The following is a 23,249-nucleotide window of genomic DNA, read 5'->3' as shown; positions in this document are numbered from 1 at the left end:
TCTCTCCCTCTCCCTCTCTCTCTACCCCTCCCCCGCTTGCACTTTCTGTCTCTCTCTCTCTCTCTCTCTCTCTCAAAATAAATAAAAAGAATTAAAAAAAAAAAGAAAAAGAAAAAGGGAGAAGGGTTATCACCGGTTGCTGTTTACGTTTAACTCTGTGTCAAAATGAGAATTTGCTTCTCTGTACAGGCCTCGCACAAGCCAGCAGATGAGACCAAGGCAGAAGCTGGAATTAAACAGTGGTGGTCCCGCAGACCCATCTGGCTTGCTTATATCAATTTAGTTGTTAATACTTCCTTCTGGTGGGAAAATGAAAACTCCGGGACAACCGCTAAATCGGACAAGACACGGGGCAGCTGGGCGGCTCAGTCCACTGAGCGTCCGACTCTTGATTTCGGCTCAGGTTGTGATCCCAGGGTCGTGGGATCGAGCCCCACGTAGGGCTCCAAGCTGAGCACGGAGCCTGCTTGGCACGCTCTCCCTCTCCCCCTCCCCTGTTCGTGCTCGCTCACTCTCTGTCTCTCTCTCTCTCAAAATAAATAAACATTTTTCAAAACTTTACATTGGACAAGATGCTGGGTTAGCGGTCCCCGGCACATGGGAGCAAAGAGCCCCCTGCAGCGGTGCAGGGCCAGGCAGGGGGGACGCCTTCCAACGCTGTTGCTGGCGGCTCTTCACTGCAGTATCCCAATCTCCGACCACAATTTTCTTCGTCCCTAGTTGTCCCTGGCCACCCTGCCTGGCATAATTGTGCTTCAGAGTCATCGGGAGACCTCCAAGTCCCCCGTCTACCACTACGCTCCCACCTTCCCTTACTTCCCACTTCAGTGTGGAGTCCTTTGCACCCTCCTAATTCTGCTCTGCCAGGACGGCAAAGCCACATCTTGGCTCAACCCCCCCAGCCTGTCTGATCTACCCCCACTAGGCTGCAGAGTGCGGCTGGAGAAAATCCCACAACCGCGGAGATTGGTTCCTCTATACATTCGTGGGCCCGGGTCTCAACTAGGCCCTAAACACCCCTCCACAATCCTTTCCAAGACCTTGGTCTGCCCCCCATCATGTCCCCCTCAGTCATGTTCTGTAAGTCTGTCCCCATTCAACTTCATCATCCTCATTCTCGAAGGATAGACTCAACCCATTAACTTACGAAGAGAGTGAATGAAACAAGGATGCAACACGTCAGTCCCGTCCATCCACGTCTATGCTGTGTCCTCTCTCTCCTCCGGGCCCAGAGGTGAGGAGTCCCTCCTCTGGCAGATCCAGGTACACCCTGCGATCCATCGCCTCTGGTACCTGTCTCTGTCAGATAGCTACTTTTATTCTCCCATAGCTCTTGTCCTTCCTTCTAGTCTTTCCCCATACACAGACTCAAGTTTCTCCCATCCTAAAAATAAATAAGTCAATGAATAACTGAATCAATGAATGAATGAGCGAATGAACATGTTTAAAGCCTCTCTTTTTTATTTAGTATTTATTATTTTTTAAAGAGAGAGAGGGTGAGCCCAGGGGAGTGGCAGAAGGAGAGAGAGAGAGAATCCCAAGCAGGCTCCACAATCAGAGCAGAGCCCGATGCGGGGCTCAGTCCCACAGCCCTTGAGATCATGGCCTGAGCCAAAATCAGGAGTCCAACGCTCAACCAACTGAGCAACCCAGGCGCCCCTAAAGTCCTCTCTTAATGCCACATCTCAGGTTCTCAGAAAAATGTCCATGAGGTTCTTAGAAAAATTTGTGGTTTTTTTAAAGTTTATTTTTTTATTTTGAGAGAGAGAGAAAGAGCGAGCGGGGGAGAGCCAGAGAGAGAGAGAGAGAGAGAGAGAGAGAGAGAGAATCCCAAACAGGCTCCACATCATCAGCTGGCTCGAACTCATGAACCACAAGATCGTGACCTGAGCCGAAATCAAGAGTCAGACACTTAACTAACTGAGCCACCCAGTCACCCAAAAAATGTTTGTTTTAATACATTTTACGACAGGAATGTCTACAGCAAGTTAAGTGCTATTGTAAGTCATGTATGATGGCTTTAGTTGGAACACAGAAATGAGTTTATAACAAGTAAGGCCAGGTGCTATTATAAGACCAACGTATTCTTCCTGAGTTCTTTTAAAATGCTGTATCTATTCATCTGAAAATTGTCAGCCACCAATCACCCAGAGTTTCCCCCATTAAATCGCCATTCTAATGTTCTATGTCTATATCAGGGTTTTCTTAACGACAAACTATTTTCAGGGCATAAGGCCGTCTGCCCTTGTCTTACACCTTTTATAGCCTTCTGATATTACTGCAAATAGTTTTTTATATAAGATTAATTTCTAGAGCTTTCAAAATCCCACACGGCTAATGGAAGTTGCTTTCTGCTTCCTTATGGTTTTTAAAAATAAACTTTAATTAAAAAAAGTTTTTTGGGGGGCACCTGGGTGACAAAACCCGCTCTGGATCCCGTCTCCCTCTCTCTCTCCACCCTACCCCTGCTCGCTCTCTCTTTCTCAAATAAATAAATATGAGAAACTTAACAGAAGACCATGGGAAAGGGGAAGGGGGAAAAAAGTTACAGAGAGGGAGGGAGCCAAACCATAAGAGACTCTTAAGGACTGAGAACAAACTGAGGGTTGATGGGGGGGGGGTGGAGGGAGAGGGGAAAGTGCGTGATGGGCATGGAGGAAGGCACTTGTTGGGATGAGCACTGGGTGTTGTATGGAAACCAATTCGGCAATAAATTATATTTTTAAAAAATTAAAAATAAAACTATAAATAAATAAATACATAAATAAATAAATTTGTATGGAACCAGAAAAGACCCCAAATAGCCAAAGCAATCTTGAAAAAGAAAACCAAAGCAGGAGGCATCACAATCCCAGACTTCAAGCTATACTACAAAACTGTAATCATCAAGACAGTATGGTACTGGCACAAGAACAGACACTCAGATCAATGGAACAGAATAGAGAACCCAGAAGTGGACCCACAAACGTATGGCCAACTCATCTTTGACAAAGCAGGAAAGAATATCCAATGGAATAAAGACGGTCTCTTCAGCAAGTGGTGCTGGGAAAACTAGACAGTGACATGCAGAAGAATGAACCTGGACCACTTTCTTACACCAGACACAAAAATAAACTCAAAATGGAGGAAAGACCTAACTGTAAGACAGGAAGCCATCAAAATCCTCGAGGAAAAAGCAGACAAAAAACCTCTTTGACCTTGGCCGCAGCAACTTTTTACTCAACACGTCTCCAGAGGCAAGGGAAACAAAAGCAAAAATGAACTACTGGGACCTCATCAAAATAAAAAAACTGCACAGCGAAGGAAACAATCAGCAAAACTAAAAGGCAACCGACAGAATGGGAGAAGATATTTACAAATGACATATCAGAAAAAGGGTTAGTGTCCAAAATGTATAAAGAACTTATCAAACTCAGTGCCCAAAAAACAAATAATCCATTGAAGAAATGGGCAAAAAGACATGAATAGACACTTCTCCAAGGAAGACATCCAGATGGCCAACCGACACATGAAAAAATACTCCACATCACTCATCATCAGGGAAATACAAATCAAAACCACAATGAGATACTACCTTACACCTGTCAGAATGGCTAACATTAACAACTCAGGCAACCACAGATGTTGGCAAGGATGCGGAGAAAGAGGATCTCTTTTGCACTGTTGGTGGGAATGCGAGCTGGTGCAGCCACTCTGGAAAACAGGATGGAGGTTCCTCAAAAACTGAAAATAGAACTACCCTACGACCCAGCAATTGCACTACTAGGCATTTATCCAAGGGATACAGGTGTGCTGTTTCGAAGGGGCACATGCACCCCCATGTTTATAGCAGCACTATCAGCAATAGCCAAAGTTTAGAAAGAGCCCAAATGTCCATCGATGGATGAATGGATAAAGAAGATGTGGTGTGTATATATATATATACACATACATATATGTATACATGTATATACAATATATATATGTATATAGATGTGGTGTGTATATATATACAATGGAGTATTACTCGGTAATCAAAAAGAATGAAATCTTGCCATTTGCAACCACGTGGATGGAACTGGAGGGTATTATGCTAAGTGAAATTAGTCAGAGAAAGACAAACATCATATGACTTCACTCATATGAGGACTTGAAGAGACAAAACAGATGAACATAAGGGAAGGGAAACAAAAATAATATAAAAACAGGGAGAGGGAAAAAACAGAAGAGACTCACAAGTATGGAGAACAAACTGAGGGTTGCTGGAGGGGTTGTGGGAGGGGGGATGGGCTAAATGCGTAAGGGGCACTAAGGAATCTACTCCTGAAATCATTGTTGCACTATATGCTAACTAATTTGGATGTAAATTTTAAAAAATAAAAAATAAAATTAAAAAAATAAAATACAATAATTAAAAATAATTAAAAATATAAAAATAAATAAATAAATAAACAAACAAACAAACAAACAAACAGACAAACATTGTTTGGTTACAGCCCTAGCTTATTTTTTTTAAGTTTATTTATTTTTATGATCCGTGAGATCATGACCTGAGCTCAAGTCTGACGTTTAACCTACTGAGCCACCCAGGTGCCCCAAAGGTTTCTTTTATTTTTTAAGTAGGCTTCATGCCCAGTGTGGAGCCCAACACAGGGCTTGAACTCACGACCCTGAGATCAAGACCTGAGCTGAGATCAAGAGTCGGAAACTTAACCGATTGAGCCACCCAGGCTCCCGATGGACACTATTTTTGACCTTCTATAATTGTTCTCCCTGTTGCATTTGATGTATTTACCACTGTGTTCTCTTATTCTTTAATGTTTATTTATTTATTTTGAGAGAGAGAGGGAGAGAGCAAGTGGGGGAGGGGCGTTGAGAGAGGGAGAGAATCCCAAGCAGGCTCTGAGCTGTCAGCACAGAGCCCAACGCGGGGCTTGAACCCACGAACTGTGAGATCATGACCTGAGCTGAAATCAAGAGTTGGATGCTTAACCCACCCAGCCACCCAGGTGCCCCTATCACTGTGTTCTTTTTGACTCTATTCCTTTGGCTTCTGGGACAACACCCTCCTGAATGTCCTACCTCTCTAGTTTTCTCTCTCAAACTTCTCAGTCCAGATGGTTCCTGACTTACAATGGTTCAACTTACAAATTTTCAAGTTTATGATGGTGAAAAAGTGATACACATTCAGTAGAAACTATACTTGGAATTTTGGATTTCAATCTTTTCCCAGGCTAGTGACGTACCATATGGCCCTCTCTCGTGATGCTGGACACAGTGGCAGTGAGCCACAGCTCCCAGTGAGCCACGCGATCACGAGGGTAAACAACCCATACACTGACAACCATTCTGCACCCATATAACCATCTTTCTTTCACTTTCAGTACAGTATTGAACACATTACACGAGATATTCAACACTTTATTATAAAATAGGCTTTGCGTTAGATGATTTTGCCCAACTGTAGGCTCATGTAAGTGTTTGGAGCACGGTTAAGGCAGGCTAGGCTAGGCTAAGCTGTGATGTTTGATAGGTTAGGTGTAGTAAATGCATTTTTTATATCCAATATTTTCAACTTACAATGGGCTTATCAGGGCATAAGCCCATTGTAAGTAGAGCAAGATGTATATACCCTTCCCCAGTGTTAACATTCAACATAACCACATCTGGTACAATGATCAAAATCAGGAAATTAACACTGATGTAACATTTTTAACTCATCTGGAATCCTTATTTAAAGGTCATCAATTGTCCCATTAATGTTCTTTTCTGGACCAAGATCTGATCCAGGAGCACACTGGCTAGTTATTCTGCAGAATCTCCCACAATCTGGGTTTGTCTGAATTTCAGGTGTTCCATTTGGGGCCAGAAACTCCACATACTTTGAGACTATGTAAATATTCTGTTCCTCATCAAACTTTCACTGACTAATTCTAACATGCATTGGTGATTGTTCACTGAAACAATTATTACTGGGGTGTTTCTCGAATGTTGATTTTTTTTCCATGAACATCATTCCTTCTTCACGTATTAGTTGGAATGCTACTATAATAAAGAGCTTTTCTTTCTCCCTATTCATTGTTTTTTAAATTATTTAAATCACAACGGACTCAGGAATTTTATCCTATACGTAATGATCCACTAGTAGCATTAATTACTTTGTTGTCCAAATTGCTTCAAATTTGGCTGTTGGGAGTCCCTCCATGTTGGCTCCTGTGCCTTTGTGGTTATTTCCCCATCGTTCTTTGAGCACTTCCTTAATTTCTGGCACCACAAGATACTCCAAGGCTCATCTTGTACCTCTCCTGTCCTAGCCTTGGAATCTGCTGTTCTTCCAAAAAGCCCTGGTTCCTTCCATTGGAAAGTAGTGTTAAAAGAAGTAGAGGGGCTTCTGGGTGGCTCAGTCAGTTCACCGTCCGACTTCGGCTCAGGTCATGATCTCACGGTTCGTGAGTTTGAGCCCAGCATCGGGCTCTGTGCTGACAGCTGCGAGCCTCAAGCCTGCTTCAGATCCTGTGTCTCCCTCTCTCTGCCCCTTACCCACTCACACTCCGTCTCTTTCAAAAGTAAACATTAAAAAAATGTAAAAAAAAAAAAAAAGAAAAAGAAAAGAAACCAAGCTCTGGGCATTGGGTTATAACATTTAAATCATGATGGTAAAAATCAACAATGTCTTAAGAGTAATTATATTTTAAAAACTAAGGCTTAGGGGTGCCTGGCTGGCTCAGTCAGAACATGCAACTCTTTTTTTTTAATGTTTATTTATTTTGAGAGAGAGAGATAGATAGCGAGCAGGGAGGAGCAGAGAGAGAGAGAGGGAGACAGAGAAGTCCGACGTGGGGCTCAAACTCACCAACCGTGAGATCATGCCCTGAGCCAAAATCAAGAGTCTGACATTCAACCGACTGAGCCACCCAGGTGTCCCGAGCATGGGACTCTTGATCTTGGGGTTGGGAGTTTGAACCCCAAGTTGGGAGTAGAGATTACTTACACAAGAGGGGAAAAAAATTAAAAAATACAAAAACTAAGGTTTAAAGCTTAAGTAATGCCACCTATCATTATTTACTATGTGTATGTATGTTTAAATTCATACATCCAAATATGTATATATTGAATTCTTTTTTGGAAACAGAACCTCATGTTCTGATCAGGTCATGATCTCCCGGTTCGTGAGTTCAAGCCCCACATCGGGCTCTGTGCTGACAGTTCAGAGCCTGGAGCCTGCTTCGGATTCTGTGTCTCCTTCTCTCTCCGCCCCTGGCCCGCTCCCGCTCTGTCTCTCTCAAAAGTCAATAAACATTAAGAAAATTAAAATAAAAAGGCCTGCTGACTTTCACGCTTCTGTGCTGCATTTGAGTGTTTCTGCTAGAGCCAACGGTAGAAAAATCAGCAAATAAAACAGGATTTTATAAGGGTTCTTTGCTTCTAAAGAAGCTAGAAGTCCCTAAGGTGAGGTCACCTCCTGTCAGGGCTTTAAGGAAGCACTGTTACTCTGGTTATGAATATAGCTAAGGCCGTGGCTACTTGGGGTTCTCAGGTATCAGTATGCTGACGTCTCTTTCTTTTTTCCCCCCAAGTTTTTATTTACACTCCAGTTAGTTAACACACACCACGTGGTCTCACAAGCAAAGGTGGGGAGGGGTATGTGAGAAATAATTAGGTATAATAGGTATGCTTCATATATTTTTAATGAGATCAACAGTAAACTATCTTATAGTTGAGGCTCACGGTATAGGCAAAGTTGTCAAGTACAAAGCAGCTCAAGTATAGGAAATTGTGCATCTTTTCAAGCAGAGTAGTGACAGGTTCCCATTCACGTGTGTAAGGGCTAATGAAGGGACTGTTAACAAGTTGACTTGTAACAAAGATTTTACTGCCCAGTTTAAAATAGCTCTATTGTTCCATAGCGATTGTAGCACACGACGTACTGGGCAGATTTTAACACCCTGAACATTTACCCAACGCCTTCTCTTCATAAAGTGTTCTCGCCTCAGGGTTATCGTACACTAATAGTTACAAGCTGGTCCGTTCCCTCGTGTACCACTCCCTAATAAGATATTCCGCTTTCCTCCATTCTGACACTTTTGGTTACTGTAAGAAACGAACAGAACAATTTGGTCTTTCAACCTGTGGTCTCTGCTCTCCCTTCAGGCTTGCCTAAAGGTCCCTGCTATCGTTGAAAATTTTCTTTTAGTGTATCTATTTTGGGGGGAGAGGGAGAGAGAAAAAGAGCATGTGCGGGGGGGGGAGGGGGCAGAGAGAGAGGGAGAGAATCCCAAGCAGGCTCCATGCTGTCAGCGCAGAGCTCGAGGCGGGGCTCAAACTCATGAACTGTGAGATCATAACACGAGCCGAAATCTAGAGTCAGACGCTTAACTGACTGAGCCACCCCCGGGCGCCCCAAGGTCCCTGCTGTAGTTTAGATAGAGATGTGCCATCCAATATAGTAGCCACTAACCACACGTGGCTATGTAAATCTAAGTTTAAATGAATTAAAACTTGGGTGCCTCAGTCCTACTAGCCACATTTCAAATGCTCAATAGCCACTTGCAGCTGGTGGCTACTGTATGAGCACAAAGAACATTTGCGACACTGTAGAAAGTTCCGTAGATTAGCTCTGGGCTAGAGAGTGAGACTTCCTGAAGGAATGACAAAGAACAGTCTCAGAGCATTGGTGGGAAGGGCTCTAGTAACCGGCTTCTCTGTAAGCTGATACTGTGCATAAAACTGTCAGACTGTTCCAGTACTGCTAACTCTTAGGATTTCCAGGATTATCTTAGCCCGGAGGCAGATGACTTCACGAGGGTAGACTGCTACTCTGAGTAGAAAACCGAGTAGGACTGAGTGAAGTTGATGAGAAATCTAGTCACAGTTTGTCTTAGAATCTTATCGGAATTGTTTTGAATGTTCCGTTTCTGGCAGGCATGGGCAAAGTCCCCTTTCTCTTCTCTCTCCTCTAACCCTGTTTAGCAAGCTGTATTGATGCCATTGGGGTGCACACATTTGCTCAAAGTTCATTACCAGTGGACTCCCGACCTAAACTTCTAAACCAAGAGCATAACTCTTTCCTTGACTGGTAGGTTATTTCAATGATCTGATTTGTGGAGGGGTGCTTTTAAGGAAAACCTTGCAAGGGAGGAATCAAAGCAGGACAGGGACGGGGCGCCTGGGTGGCGCAGTCGGTTAAGCGTCCGACTTCAGCCAGGTCACGATCTCGCGGTCTGTGAGTTCGAGCCCCGCATCAGGCTCTGGGCTGATGGCTCAGAGCCTGGAGCCTGTTTCCGATTCTGTGTCTCCCTCTCTCTCTGCCCCTCCGCCGTTCATGCTCTGTCTCTCTCTGTCCCAAAAATAAATAAACGTTGAAAAAAAAAAAAGCAGGACAGGGACAGGGAGAGAGCGGAGCAAGGGTAGGGCCTCAGGTGAGGCCTAGCCCTGGCCAACTCCCAGGACCTACTCACGTTGGTCTCCTCTTGAGCTAGGGGACAGGGACTTGGTATCCTAGTACCATTGGTTCCCTGGGAAGGGGGAGAGTGTAGCCTCCCAGGCTCCCATAAGACAAGGGCGAGTAACCAGAGATCCCAGGCGTCAACCATACAACAAGCAGATGTGGGATGAGGGCACTAGCTGGTAAAGGGACCCAGAGAGGGCACCAACACATCTACCACACCCATGTCCACAGGCTACACGAAACAGCTACCAGTGAAAAGGAGTTCTCATGAAATTTGTTGGAAACATTTTCCTAACCTAGGAATCAAGTTTAAAGGAATATTACATTATCATGAATATAAATAACTTTAATAATGACCTTGTGTGCTACAGAATTAAGACTATGTCTAATTTCCACCATTTGTGAAAAAATTTATTTTTTTACGTTTATTTATTTTGAGAGAGGGAGTGCATGCAAGCAGGGGAGGGACAGAGAGAACCCGAAGCAAGCTGCACTGCGAGCGTGCACCCTGATGCAAGGCTGGAACCCACAAATTGTGAGATCATGGCCTGAGCCAAAATCAAGAGTCAGGTGCTTAACCGACTGAACCGCCCAGGTGCCCCTATTTTTTTTTTTTAATGTTTGTTTTTTTTGTTTGTTTGTTTATTTGAGAGAGAAGGAGAGAGCATAGGCGCATGCAGGAGGGGCAGAGACAGAGAACCCAGAGCAGGCTCTGCACTGACAGCAGAGAGCCTGATGCGGGGCTCGAACTCACAAACCGTGAGCTCGTGAGCCAAAGTCGGATGCTTTAACCCACCAAGCCACCCAGGCGATCCCATTTGTTAGAAATTTAAAAAGCAATTGATCAGACAACAAATTAATTGACTTTTCTCCGGCAGCTAGTTAGTAATGATTTGTTTAGCTGAATCCAGGTAACATTCTGAAATTTACAGGAGTACCTAGAAATGTTTCCACTCGACTTTGTGTGAGGACTTTTCAAGGCATATTATCTGCTGCGTGTTTGTAAAGATCATTTAGCAACAGTATTTTACCTCTATTTTATATCTCTTAATATTCTTAAGTGTCTTCGGGGAGTTCAAATCAGTATAAAACTACATTAATAAGCATCTAATTTTATACAGTCTACTAGGATTGCCCGGAATGTATGCCTGTATCACATATAATATAGAGACACTAATAATATATAAAGTGAGTGCTGAAATCAGGATTGTATTTTAGAGATATATAATTATAAATAAATACATAAAAATGCTATGTCTGTGATTTGCTTTAAAATCAATTATGGTGTATGGGAGGGGAACAGGTAAGGGTGTATATGAAACAAGTCTGGAAATTGGTTGACAACCGTTGAAGCTGGGTCATGTGTTCATGGTATGAATTAATGGACTTTTCGAAAAACGTGCCCAAAACTTTAACTTGGGAATCTCTGTTTAGAAATGTATCTTAAGGATACAATCAGACAAGGGCAGAAAGCTATATGTATAAGAATGTTCATCTCAGCATTATTTATTTTTAAATATTTGTTACCCATGCTTCCTATAAGAAGAAAGGAAATGTTACTTCAACAAAATGAAAAAGGAACCTAAGATAGACGAGGACATTGAAATATAAACAAAGCAGTGGTATCTGAAGGGTGAAAACAGCTTGAAAGGTCAATTTCCTGTATTTTGGGTGTACGTCAGCAGAAAACATTGGGGATCACCCTGAGTCATGGGGAGGGAGAGAGTTCTCTCTAGGCCACTTGATCCAAATATAGTTCACGCTCTTTCCTCCAGAATGTGGTTCCTCTCCCCTCCCCAGACCGTTGTTCCGAGTTTGGACCTTCTTCAGGCTCCCTTAATAATTGCTGCTATTTCTGTTGGTGTACTTGAAGGCTTTTTTTCAAAATTATAGAAAAGTTGGAAAAATAGTACAAAGAGTTCTTGCTTTATCTCTTTACACATGCACACACGCACGCACACACACGCACACATTCTTTTCCTGAACCAATTAAAAGGTAGACATGACCCTTTACTCCCAAACACTTCAGTGTATATTTTCTAACAAGAATATTCTCTTATATAACCACCATTATCAAAATTAACATTGACATAATAATATCTGATCTTCAATCCGTATTTACATTTACTCAATAGTTCCCCAAATGTCCTGCCCAGCAAGAATTCTGTTTTCCCGAACCAGTCCCCGATTCAGGATCACACATTACTTTTAGTTGTCACGTCTCTTTGTCACCTTTACTCAGTGTGTCTTCGATCTTCGAGACATTCACTTCTTTGAAGAGTACCGGCCAGTTGTTCTGCAGAATATTCTTCTCTGCTGTTTCTTCACCATTGCATCAGCACCGTTTTTGCAAGAGCAAAATAATAGCAACCACGAAACCTGGAAACGGAACTATCTAATGATAGGGAAATGGCTAACCTATCATACATCCACAAAAGGGAGTCTCATGCAACCAATGGAACTGTGAAGATATTTCCAACTTTTAAATGGAGACAGCAGGATACAACTTAGCAGGTATAACATGCGCCCATTTTATATAATTACACATACGCACAGAAATGTTCGAAGGTTTTACGGGAGAGAGAATGGTGACTTGATGGTTCGTAAGATTATGGGAGCTTTGAAATTTTTATGTCTGCTTATGTGTATTTTCTCATTCTGGTGTAATGAGCGTCAAGTCAGGTGTGAATAGTGAAAATCTAAAATGTTCCAAGTGACAGGATAGCTTTACTTTCATATCTGAAGGATCACGTGTGGAAAGGGGACTAGGCGTTTCCGTCTTGGTCCCTGTCATCTAATGCGTTACTCTTATTCCCGGGTTAGCTGCAAAAGCAGACTAGCAGAGGACCACGAGACAGGGCTTTGGCCACTCGGGGACGTTACAGTCAAGGGGTCAAGGAAATAAGAACCGAAGAGTAGCCGCAGGCTTTGGCAGTGGCCACGGGTGGGCTTTGCTGAAGCAGTTCCAGGGTAGCTGAGAAAGCGGAGGGGTGTGGACAGAAGTGAGTGTGGCGAAGCTGGGGGAACGGGTCAGAACAATATGGAGGCGGAGACGCCACGTGGGGACTTGACTTTCGAGAACATCATATGAGAAGAGGAGAGAAACAGGTCAAAGTAGAAGGGAACACAGGAACGAGGGCCGGCGTGTCAGGGGACGGGAGAGTCTCGAGTCTCTGTTCCCTCCTTTCATCGCCACGAGACTGTGCATGGGCTACTATCTTTACCTGCATTTTAGACACGGGATCACGGAGGCGGAGATTCCGTTAACTTAATCAAGGTCACGCAGGATCCGCGCCAAGGCCACCAGAACCGAGAGTCCCTACGCTTATGTGTGTCACAGTTTTCTAAGTATAAAAGGAAAGACAGGTAAGTAAAAAGGACTGAAGACCAATGTGGAGAACCTGAGATGAAACACCAATATCTGTCGTGGCACCGGTCCACGCTGTTGCCACCACCTCTAGTGGGTCACCTTTCCCAGATGGAACAGTAGACTGAACTCCAGGCACGGGGGAGGCGAAAGGATGGCCGAGAACTGAGAGAAGCAGGACGCTGAGGCCAGTGATGTCTAGAGGCAGTGGAGACGATTAGCCACCTCACGCAGCCTGAGTAGCTAAGGGAGCGAGGCCAAGAACTGCCCCCTCAAGAAAACGAAGGAACGAAGAGTCTGACGAACACGGGTGCACCGTGGAAACAGAAGTTAGGATTCTGGGCAAAGGGGGAAAGAGAAAAACCAACAAGCGAACGGCGAGTAAAATCCAAACTGGTGTGTCAGCAGCAAGAATGGAGAGGACGGATCCAAAAGGCAGAACGACAGATCGCGACGAACTTGGCAAGCTGACGTGGACCAACCGTAGCCCTATCGACTGAGGGCGTCGTTGACAAAGAGAGAAAACTCAGGGGAGGACAACTCAGGGGAGAACACGGTGGAGGCTATTCAGCGGGTGGAGCCGACTGTGCTCCGGGATGGGGCCTCATCAGCATAACACACGGCAGACAGCCGTAGCAGATCACGGTGATAAGTGAGAACAATACGAGAGGGCAAAGACTGGAACAGTGTGGAACACTCACATCAGGCTAGGGAGAATAGTCAGGAAAGGAGTAGCGTTCATGGGGCGGGGGGGGGGGGGGGGGGGGAGGGGGGGGAAGATCACGGGAATTAAGGTATGAGAGTTTCCAGGAGGGCATCAAAGGAAGAAAATAAGGAAGCGGAATGTTCCAAGTTCTGTGTCGATCTTTCTAGGAAGTGGCCCACGGCTAGCTGCACTTCCAAGTTTCATGGAATGAAGTGACCCCGGTTATGAAATGCCGTGAAGGCTGCCAAGCCTTTCCCTTAAGCAACATATGTTTTCTTTAACCCCTCTCCCTGTGTCCCCACCCCCAACCCCCGCATACTGGATAGCCGCCCTGAGCGGTCTGGGCACACGGATAGGCTGAAATGCTTAAGAACAACTCTTCTAAGGGAGGTCCGGAAAGACTGTCCTATTTGAGGATAATGCCAAAATTCCAGCTCTGTGATGTGCAAACTTTCCAGAAACTGCTTATCTTTTGTGCTTGCTCTCTAACCGAGAACATATGAAACCAGGGTCCGGAGAATGATTGCTTCCTGGTAATACTAAATCAATACTAAATATAGAACATAAGCCTATTTGGGCTTAAGGATCAGGAATGTTTGAAAATAAGCCTTTGTGTTAAATTGTCTGGCTAACCTCTGAAATGAAAATAATAGCAGTCTCCATGACCACCGAAGTTCAAAGTTACAAGAAGAACTCTCTAATGCTACCCCTCTTTAAAGACTTCATTACTTCATACATATATGAATAAAAGGGTGGAAGGAAACATGATCAAAGGTTATTGGTAAAATATTGAAAAACTATTTTTGTAAGGTTACACATAGGATTAAATCCTTTTAAATAAAATGGTTGTTTGGCTAATATCATAAATACCCAATTAGCACAAAATGTGATTTTGAGAATTAGGAAAAACTAGTTTTCATGTGGTATCAATCATCCTTGACTACATTCAATTTATTCTTTACTTAGAAACTGGCATGTTGACTGACCGGCATAACTGAATACTTGTGTTATTTTTACCAACAATTTATTTTCAGACGTGCAGGTAACTTGCTTGAAATTCTTAAGTGAGAACAATCTTTTTTTTTTTTTTTTTGCAATTGAGCTGAAAGCATGATATAGATAGGTATCTATATACAGATATCTATAGATTCATCTATATGTCTATATATAGATATATCAAGTCAATTTTTCTGGTTTGTCTTACAGTTTATTCATCCAAGGACAAAACAACTAGTTGAAAAGTGAAAAGTTCAAATGGTTTCATCTTGTTTCTACATAATTGACTAGACGTTAGACACGTTCATGATTTGGGGAGTAAGAACCATCACGACACATAAAGGTCATAGGAACTCTTCAACGAAACACTGCACGACCCCTTCAAGTGCACGGAGGCAAGACACGCATGACCCCGGACACACAGAGAAGCAGATCCATCTGGCCAACAATGAACAGCTATGAACAATCTGTTACTTTTTCAGAAAGTGGGAGGAAGGGAGAAGATTCACCAATTACTACTGTTACTAATACATATGAAACAAAACCTTTTGACTTAATCGATGGTTTCCCCCAAATAATCCATATTCTACTTTGAGATACAGTCTCTATGGGCTTTACCACAAAAATCAAGACCCTACAGAGTCTTCTATGAGGCATGTATTATGTTTTTTAAAAGAAGGTACCAGAACGCTTTCCATTAAAACGCATTCCTCGGGGCACCTGAGTGGCTCAGTCGGTTGAGTGGCCCACTTCGGCTCAGGTCACAATTTCGTAGTTCGTGAGTTTGAGCCCCGCGTGGGGCTCGGTGCTGACCGCTCGGAGCCCGGAGCCTGCTTCGGATTCTGTGTCTCCCTCTCTCTCTGCCCCTCCCCCACTCACGCTCTGTCTCTGTCTCTCTCAAAAATGAATAAACGTTAAAAAATATAAATAAAAATAAAAGGCATTCCTTTTGGAGTGGAAAAGCAGGGAAGCTTAATCCCTATAGATGACCTTTTTAATTGGTGCAAATTTTTTGGATGGCAATTTTTATTAAAACTTTAAATGTATATACCTTTTATGTTGCAGTTCCACTGCTGGAAATTTGGCCTAATAAATGCGCCCCTCATAAGGGCACGAAGAAGTATGTGAGACCTGACGGAACAATTTCAGTCCAGCCACACACTGCAATGGAGCGGAGCCTCTAAACAGAACATGAGAAATCTAGGTGTTCAAAGGAAAAGGACAGGTGCAGAACTGCGTGTATAGCATGATCCTATTTACTCTAAGAAGTATGTAAGTTATATATGTACACAAGCATTTAGAGGGATACACGTCAAATACTGGGGAGTAGACTTGTGGAGAACGGGGATTTTCCCGTTTTGCCCTATAGATCTTTGTAGGTTTTAATTCTGTACGATGACTATGTATTATTTTTAAATGGAAGTAAAATTCATAAAATATAACTCACCCTTTCAAAGGGTAGAACTCACGGTTTTTAGTATATTCACAAAATTGTGTAACCACCACTGCTGCTTAATCCAGCCATTTGCATCCCCCCAAAAGAAACCCTGTAGCACCTGGTAACAGTCACTTCCCAGGGCCCCCTCTCCGCGTCTCCCCCGTAACCACTAATCTGCATTCTGTCTCTGTGGATATGCCTCTTCTGGACATTTCATGTAAATGTCATCATACAATATGTGATCCTTTGTGCCGGGCTTGTTAGCATTATGTTTCCAAGGTTCGTCTACATTGTAGCAAGGGTCAGTATTTTCTTTCTAAGGTGATGTGTGACTTTAATAAATAAAAAAAATTTGTAAATAGCTGATTTAAAAAAAAAAAACTCAGAAAAGGAAAAGCCTCATCCTTTTGTACAAATCACTTTACAGAAAAACTCAGTACCTCTAAATCCAATGTCCATATTAAAGTTTACTTCTACCTTCCCGCCCCCACACGTCCTTGAATATGCGCGCTCTCGCGCGCGCTCTCTCTCGCGCGCGCTCTCTCTCTCTCTCTCTCTCTCTCTCTCTCGGGTCCCATTTCAAAGGTTTGTCCCTTCAAACAGTATTTTCGTTTCCATGTTAAGTCTGTTTAGTAGATCATTATCTTTCACACAGCAGACCTAGTTAGCTCTTTGCCCAGCTGCACCTTCCCGATCTCCCTGGCACTGCCTCCACCCACAGCATAAGAACACATTTATAGCCAGAGAGGTAGAGACGAAGGCATTAATTTGGATGTATATGGACCTCCTATCTTTTGACAAAGATCCAGGTCTGAATGACTTCAGTCCACTAACCATGTTGCAGAACGTGTCTGCTACAGGGTCACACTTTAAATGCTGTCATTAACTTTCATACGTAACTGGCATTTTAGGTTTTTCATCTTCTGAATAAAAATCAAGAGTAAATTTTTGCCTTATATCCTTATATATATAAGTATGTACGTATGTATATATAGATATATAGATATAGATACATATATGTATAGATACATATATAGATATATAGATATATCTACAGATATATCCACAGATATATCTATATAGATATAGATCTATATAGATATATAGATAGATGTATATATAGATAGATATAGATAGATATCTAGATAGATAGATATCTATATATACTGGGTAATTGCCCAGATATTTCATTATCTCAACATTGCAAAATTATGTAACACTGGTTTATATATAAGGCAGCATTGTCTCTGCACCGAGGACTCTAATATACAAACATAGACGGTTTTCCCTTAAAAATATGGACCAGCCATAGAATTTTGCTGGCCATAGAATTTTCCTAGAAAATTCTACCAGGTTTACACTTTGGAATGACCTGAGCAATTGCTGATGACTGCAGCTGGAAAAAGAAAACAGCACTCCCCCCACCAAAGTCCCCAGCTGTCAATAGTTTCAGTTAGCTAAAGAAAACCACATAACCCCCTTCTCCATATTTTTATGGTGGTAAAAAAGATAAAATCTTTTGTTAAAAAATTAAAAAAACAAAATGAGAGTAAAGAATGGATTTTAAACACACACACGCTGGCACATGGATGCATGTGTGATGAGTAATACCAGGTAACATTTGCAGTGAGGTACACTATCCCATAGTTCTAGCATTAACCAGACCTGTTACATAATGTGTAAAAGTTATTTATTTATTTTTGAGAGGGAAACACAGAGAGAGTGGGGGAGGAGCAGACAGAGAGACAGAGACAGAGACAGACAGAGACAGAGGATCCAAAGCAGACGCCACGCTGACCGCAGACAGCCCGATGTGGGAGTCGAACTCAGGAAACATGAGATCATGACCTGAGCTGAAGTCGGACGCTTAACCGGCTGAGCCACCCAGGTGCCCCTAATTTATTTTTCCTCTAGAGTAGGAATGCAGGTTAGGAGTTGTGTGTATGGAATGAGCACATTCCGCTAATTAAAACTTTCATTTCTGCCCTGGATACGACTACCTCAATCTCCAAGCACTGTACAAGAAGCAAGCCGTCCACGATAGAGGGAGTCAATTGAAATCTGTAAGGTGGAATGCCTTTATAAAAAATATTAATCCTCCTCCGTATGACCAAACAGATAAACCGCACTAGGAGTTTTGGCTTCTTTTCAAAATCCCCTTTGAACTAGCTTCCAGAGAACCCAATCCAAGCCAAAGGTACCCGAATCCTGTTACTAATAAAAGAACCAAGGGGTAACACAGTTCTGTTGTACTCGAAAGACCGATGTCTCGCTCCATGATGAAACTCTGAGGTTGTGAAATCTTGAACTGGACTCAAACGCACTTTTTGTTCTCTCTCATTCTCTTTATTAACAAGTTACTAAACAAACTGGGCATTTCGTCTTGAAGGAAGACTAAAGGGAACACAGTCTTGCTGCTGCTACAGATGATACCCTTCATTATACCCTTTGACAAAAAAGACATACATACAAACATGAAAGTCATAACTCATTTATTGAATGAATAGTATATGCAAGAATACCAATAAAAGGAAACTAATACTACAAACTACAATTTTGAAAATAAAGCCAATATAACAGGAACAAAATATACATAACATGAGAGGAATGTTTGATTTTGACCCATAATGCATTCCTTATCTTTACAGTTAACCTAAATGTCTGTTAGAACAAAACTGTATACCTTGGTCTAACCTTTAGTGCTTTTCAAAAAAGCAACAACATTCTAGAACACTTTTCTTTTTCTTTGAGATATTTAAGATTCACACATTTGTTCAAGTACATAGATTCTGATTCAACAGTAGATCTACATATCTTGTTATTCTCTTAATATCTTGAGTAGCACGTACTCCTGAGCAAGTACTATCTGAAATTCTAAAATTGCTGATCTTTGAAATAAAATGTATTTCAGCTGTGGGTTTTTCATAAATTGAGATGAAAAGTAAAATTCACACCCCCTCCCCCTCCCCCCAGGAACAAAGAGCTCTTATTAAAGTATAGAAACTCAAGTCTATCTTTCTACTCTAAAGAACATTTCTTACTAACAGTTCTGGTAAGGCAATAAATGCTCCAGAATAATCTTCAATATACGCTTGCAAAGATTACACTGTTGAATATCAATAACGAAAACAAAACAAAACAGAGGGGAAAAAAAAGGAAAGAAAAGACGCTTCAAAATTTCAAGCTAAAATATGCGTAAAAGACAGTCATGGCAGTATTTTTTGAAATGACGTACGTGTTATATACTTATCAAATAATGTCATGCTTATTAAAACTACGGTTAAGGACTTAAGAGATGAACAGTAAATACACTGCTGAGGTCCATTTTTCTAAATATTCATACCACAATGTAATTACTACCCAGAAGATGATGCTGCTACTTGGGAACATAAGTACTGTACAATTTTTACATTGTAAGGCACTTTTTACTCAGCATGTGACGAAGACATGGATGGAGAATCAAAGTATCGGAGGTTTACAACCAAAGGTGATTTTTCATGTGACTTCAATTTACATTTCATTTCAACTTTTAATGAAAGACTGTTTAGCCAATCACACCACAGTGAGAAAGATAGGTAGCCAGCCACTTATTCTAGCCAACCAAAAGGTAAAGTGCTATTCTGGTTGCTAGTGGCAGAGAAAGGGTTGAAGACACCCATACAAAGGTATACACTTGATTACATAGCAAATCCAGCGACTGACAGCTAAGTATTTGAAGTCCATGATATGATCATCGACTGGCCATTTTTACCCCAGCACCTTCCATTTTTCCTAAGAACATCATTACAGTAGTTGTCCAAAAATGAAGGTGCTCTATTGTTCCGTGGGTAAGTGTATGGCACACCATGTAAAAATGATCAAGACACAGTGATTCAAAGATTTAAAATAACAGGTTTCAAGCTGTTGTAAGGAAATAAAGTACAGATCCTTTGGGAAAAGTCACATAGCTTGGTAAACAAACATCTAGATCTGTCGTTGCACTTCAAGTCATGGTGAATTTTGAAAATTCATCACATACACACAACATAAAAAAAAAAAAAAAAAAACACCCAATGGCATATTTAGAGCAAAAGGAGAAAAACATATAGGGCAACCCCACTAAAGCTAGTTTCCTTCTAAAAATAATAAAAGATGGTTAAAATAAAGCAATCATCAAGTCCCTTGACTTAAGTGAATACACACTCGACAAATGTGACCTTAAGGGACTAGCGGTTAAAAAAAAAAAAAAATCAGTCATTAAGCACAGTGTAATTTTCCACCTGTTACATTTTAAAAATGCTTTTCCATAAGCTGCAGAATATCTCGATGCACAGTCAAGTTAACACGGTATTTCTTGTTTGCTAATTTGCTTTAATGTGGTAGGTTAACTAATAATTCAGAAATCAGAAGCCCTACCTTTGAATATTGAGGTGCTATGGTAATATTAGGCAGACCACAACTAAAGTTTTTTGGTTTTGCCATAAAGAAATATATAAATGTGCTTCAGCAGGTAAGTGGGAGAAAATATCACGAGCTGGGAATGCCAGTGTGAAAATCCTTTCTAAACAGCTGGGTTCTTAGGCTTCGAAAAACAACTTCGATGATTGAAAAAACAACACCAGGCCCTACCAGAAGAAAAGGAGGGCACGAAAGCCTATTTGATAGATAAGCAAAGCAATGAACGAAAACATTAAAAATATTAAATAATTTTTTTTTAAAATAGTGGTCACAAAATTAAAAATAAATACTGTTTTCTGCAGGCTGTTTTTGACTCCTACAGCACATGAGACCTCCTTACATACTCTGGGCCAATATATGAAGTGTTCCACACCACACGGCACTTGAGAGGAACCGATTTCCGACATGGTGGCTGAAGTCCTTAGTGAGTGGTAACCCTTTACATCTTAAAGAGGTTCAATTTGCTGTTGCCAAATGTTAGTTTCAACTTGAGAGGATCCAATAATTTTGCTAGAAGTTCTTTGTATGACATAAGAGAAGAGGTTTACTGTCAAGAGAAGTTTGGCAGAGGCGCACCGGAGCTCATAACTTATCACCAGTTGCCCGAGTGCATGCTGGTCAGTGAGAACAACTTTAACAGGGACGAAATGAAAAGCTTTAGCACACTTCTTGGAAGAGATTTTTAGCATGTGCTGTCAAAGCCAAGAGAAAAAGAAGGTTCTCTTCATTTCTAGTATCCATTACTTGAGTGTGGAAAAAAAAAAAGCAAAAAAAAAAAAAAGCACAAATTCCCATGTGTCGCCACCAGAGGCGTGTTTGCACTGTAAAGTGAAATTTGCTTATGCTCTCCCTTGAGTATGAATCCACTAAACAAACTTAGACACTCTAAACAGTAGAACTTTGTTCAGTCCAGAAATATAGCTTACTTCATTTCAATGTCTGCTTTAACTGTCGACACTAAACACAGGGTTAATAGTGTTTCAATTGCTTCCCAGAAACTGCAAACTACAGCTACGTAATAGCAACATGTCAAATTCTGCCATCTAGTGAAGGCTCATAAAACAAACAAAAGACGTTTTTAGGCGGTTCAATGAAGGATCTAAGAGTTGGGCAGTAAAAAGTTACAAACCCTTTTTGATTTTAGAAAACAGTGAAAAAAGCATAGTAGTTATGGATGTCTTATTCAATTCCCAGTTTTCTAACTCTGTCCCATGAACCTGTTCAAAAGATGATAAAAAATTGTAAAATATGATGCTTGAGGGGAACACAATAAATATAATGTTATTGAGGAGCGAGAACATCTTATCGGTTTGACATTACAACTATACTTATGGATAAAGTGGAGAGCTTGGTTTTACTGGTACAAAATCAGCTAGTTAAAAAAACTATGCAAGCCTACACAATCCTTTAGCATTCTAGGAACATGCTTAACTAAACATAATAGCATTAAAAAAATCATACTGCATATACCATTACTCCAACATGTTATTTATCAGTGAGTATTGTATCCTGACAACAGATCCGAGAGAAGTAACGTTCATACCTAGTTTCCATTAAGTTGCTGCTGAGTTAGTTGCTGCTGGTCAATTTCTACTTTTCCCCGGCTTTTACTCTCTCGTTCCTCATCTTCTTCATCTCTCTCATCATTTCCACTATGATTTTTACAATACAGTCTACAATGATGAAAGATAAAAATCTCAAAACGTTTTGTCACTGCTGATAATACATTTACACCATTAGCAGATGAGGTTGGTGCCCATTTAAAATAAAGGTTTCCTCATCCATGCTTTCTAAAAACTCTACAATTAGTTACGGGTCCATTTCTATCTGAAAGATAGGAAAGCACTCTATTAATGAGATAACGCAAGTTCATCGGAAATAAAACCTCTGGTTTAGGGTAAACGTTGTCACACATGCCCAAAGATGAGGCAAGTCCTCATTCTGCCCACTGAGATTAAAAATAAATCTTCCAGCCAACTTGAAAATACAAACTTGCAGGTATACAGACGAAATAATCAAACTCGAGGTTTCAGAAAGATAATAAGAGTACGTTTTAGGAAACAATATAAACTCTATATATACTGTTGCTTTTTGCTCGTGTTTCATGAAACATTTTTATTCAAATTCCTCAAAATGTCTTCCCAGCACTCGTGTCCTGGCTTTCATTAGAACACCTTTGTGAGCCCCCTAACAGTTTTCCAGGCCCTGTGTTTGGCTAGGTCTCTCCTGATCTAGACTGGCTCTTCCAACCTCTCTTTCCCATGACACTCACTTTTTGGAAAAAGTTACACCAGCTACCTTTTCAACTATACCACTCTGGACTTGTCTAACTGTGGCACTGCTTCAATTGGTTCTCTCTTACTCCAGATTCCTATAAAACTGGAAATAAGGTCCACGGGCTTGCTTAGCTGTAGGTTCAACTTTTTTCTTTGTTCGTCCAGGATATTTGATAGGTGACCCTGTGTACTTCAAGAGGAATGTTAATTTCAGAATGCCCCACTATCAGTGATGCTTTTCGATCACTTGGTTTAAGTGGTGGTGATGGCCAAATTTCTCCACTGGGATGGTAGGTTTTCCCCTTTCAAACCAGAGGATTTGTACCTCTGGAGTGATACTTTGACATTAGGCCGTTCTGACAACCTTTTATGTGGGTGATATACACCGTATACTTGACACTCATTGCTTTTAATAAATAGCAATGTGAGTTACTTAGGACAAGGGTTTAGGGAGGCCAACTAACATATAAGTACCAAATCTGTGTTTTATAGGTAACCACCCCACTGTAATCAGTGGGTGAGCTGATATGAACTCAGTTTTAAGTCAATTACATATACAAGATGACAAGATGGAACAATGCTTTAAAAATGTTCAGTGAGTG

The 23,249-nt window shown here is 41.5% G+C and overlaps 2 protein-coding genes across 4 annotated transcripts in view; both read right to left on the bottom strand.

Moving 5' to 3' along the window:
- Positions 1-11,756, bottom strand: part of HPRT1 (hypoxanthine phosphoribosyltransferase 1) — a 52,211-nt gene extending 40,455 nt beyond the window's left edge. Inside the window, exon 1 of one of the 2 annotated variants that reach the window (XM_047081990.1) lies at positions 11,660-11,756. The gene's annotated coding sequence lies outside the window, so the exon portion shown is untranslated. Of the gene's footprint in view, positions 1-11,633 lie in introns of both variants that reach the window. The other variant, XM_047081989.1, reaches the window with a different exon arrangement.
- Positions 11,757-18,409: 6,653 nt separating this feature from the next.
- The window catches only part of PHF6 (PHD finger protein 6), a 47,022-nt gene continuing 42,182 nt past the window's right edge, over positions 18,410-23,249 (bottom strand). Inside the window, exons 10-11 of one of the 2 annotated variants that reach the window (XM_047081967.1) lie at positions 21,915-22,044; positions 18,410-21,588 (exon numbers count right to left, since the gene is read on the bottom strand). In XM_047081967.1, the coding sequence (XP_046937923.1) occupies positions 21,915-22,044 (130 nt within the window). In that variant the 3' untranslated portion in view covers positions 18,410-21,588. Of the gene's footprint in view, positions 22,045-23,249 lie in introns of both variants that reach the window. The other variant, XM_047081968.1, reaches the window with a different exon arrangement.

The sequence above is a fragment of the Lynx rufus genome, unplaced genomic scaffold (genome assembly GCF_022079265.1).
Source record: "Lynx rufus isolate CCGP_SWC_20201006 ecotype Redwood Valley unplaced genomic scaffold, mLynRuf1.p SCAF_19, whole genome shotgun sequence".
In the NCBI taxonomy this organism is placed as follows: domain Eukaryota; kingdom Metazoa; phylum Chordata; class Mammalia; order Carnivora; family Felidae; genus Lynx; species Lynx rufus.
This window is presented reverse-complemented; position numbering and strand designations above follow the sequence as displayed.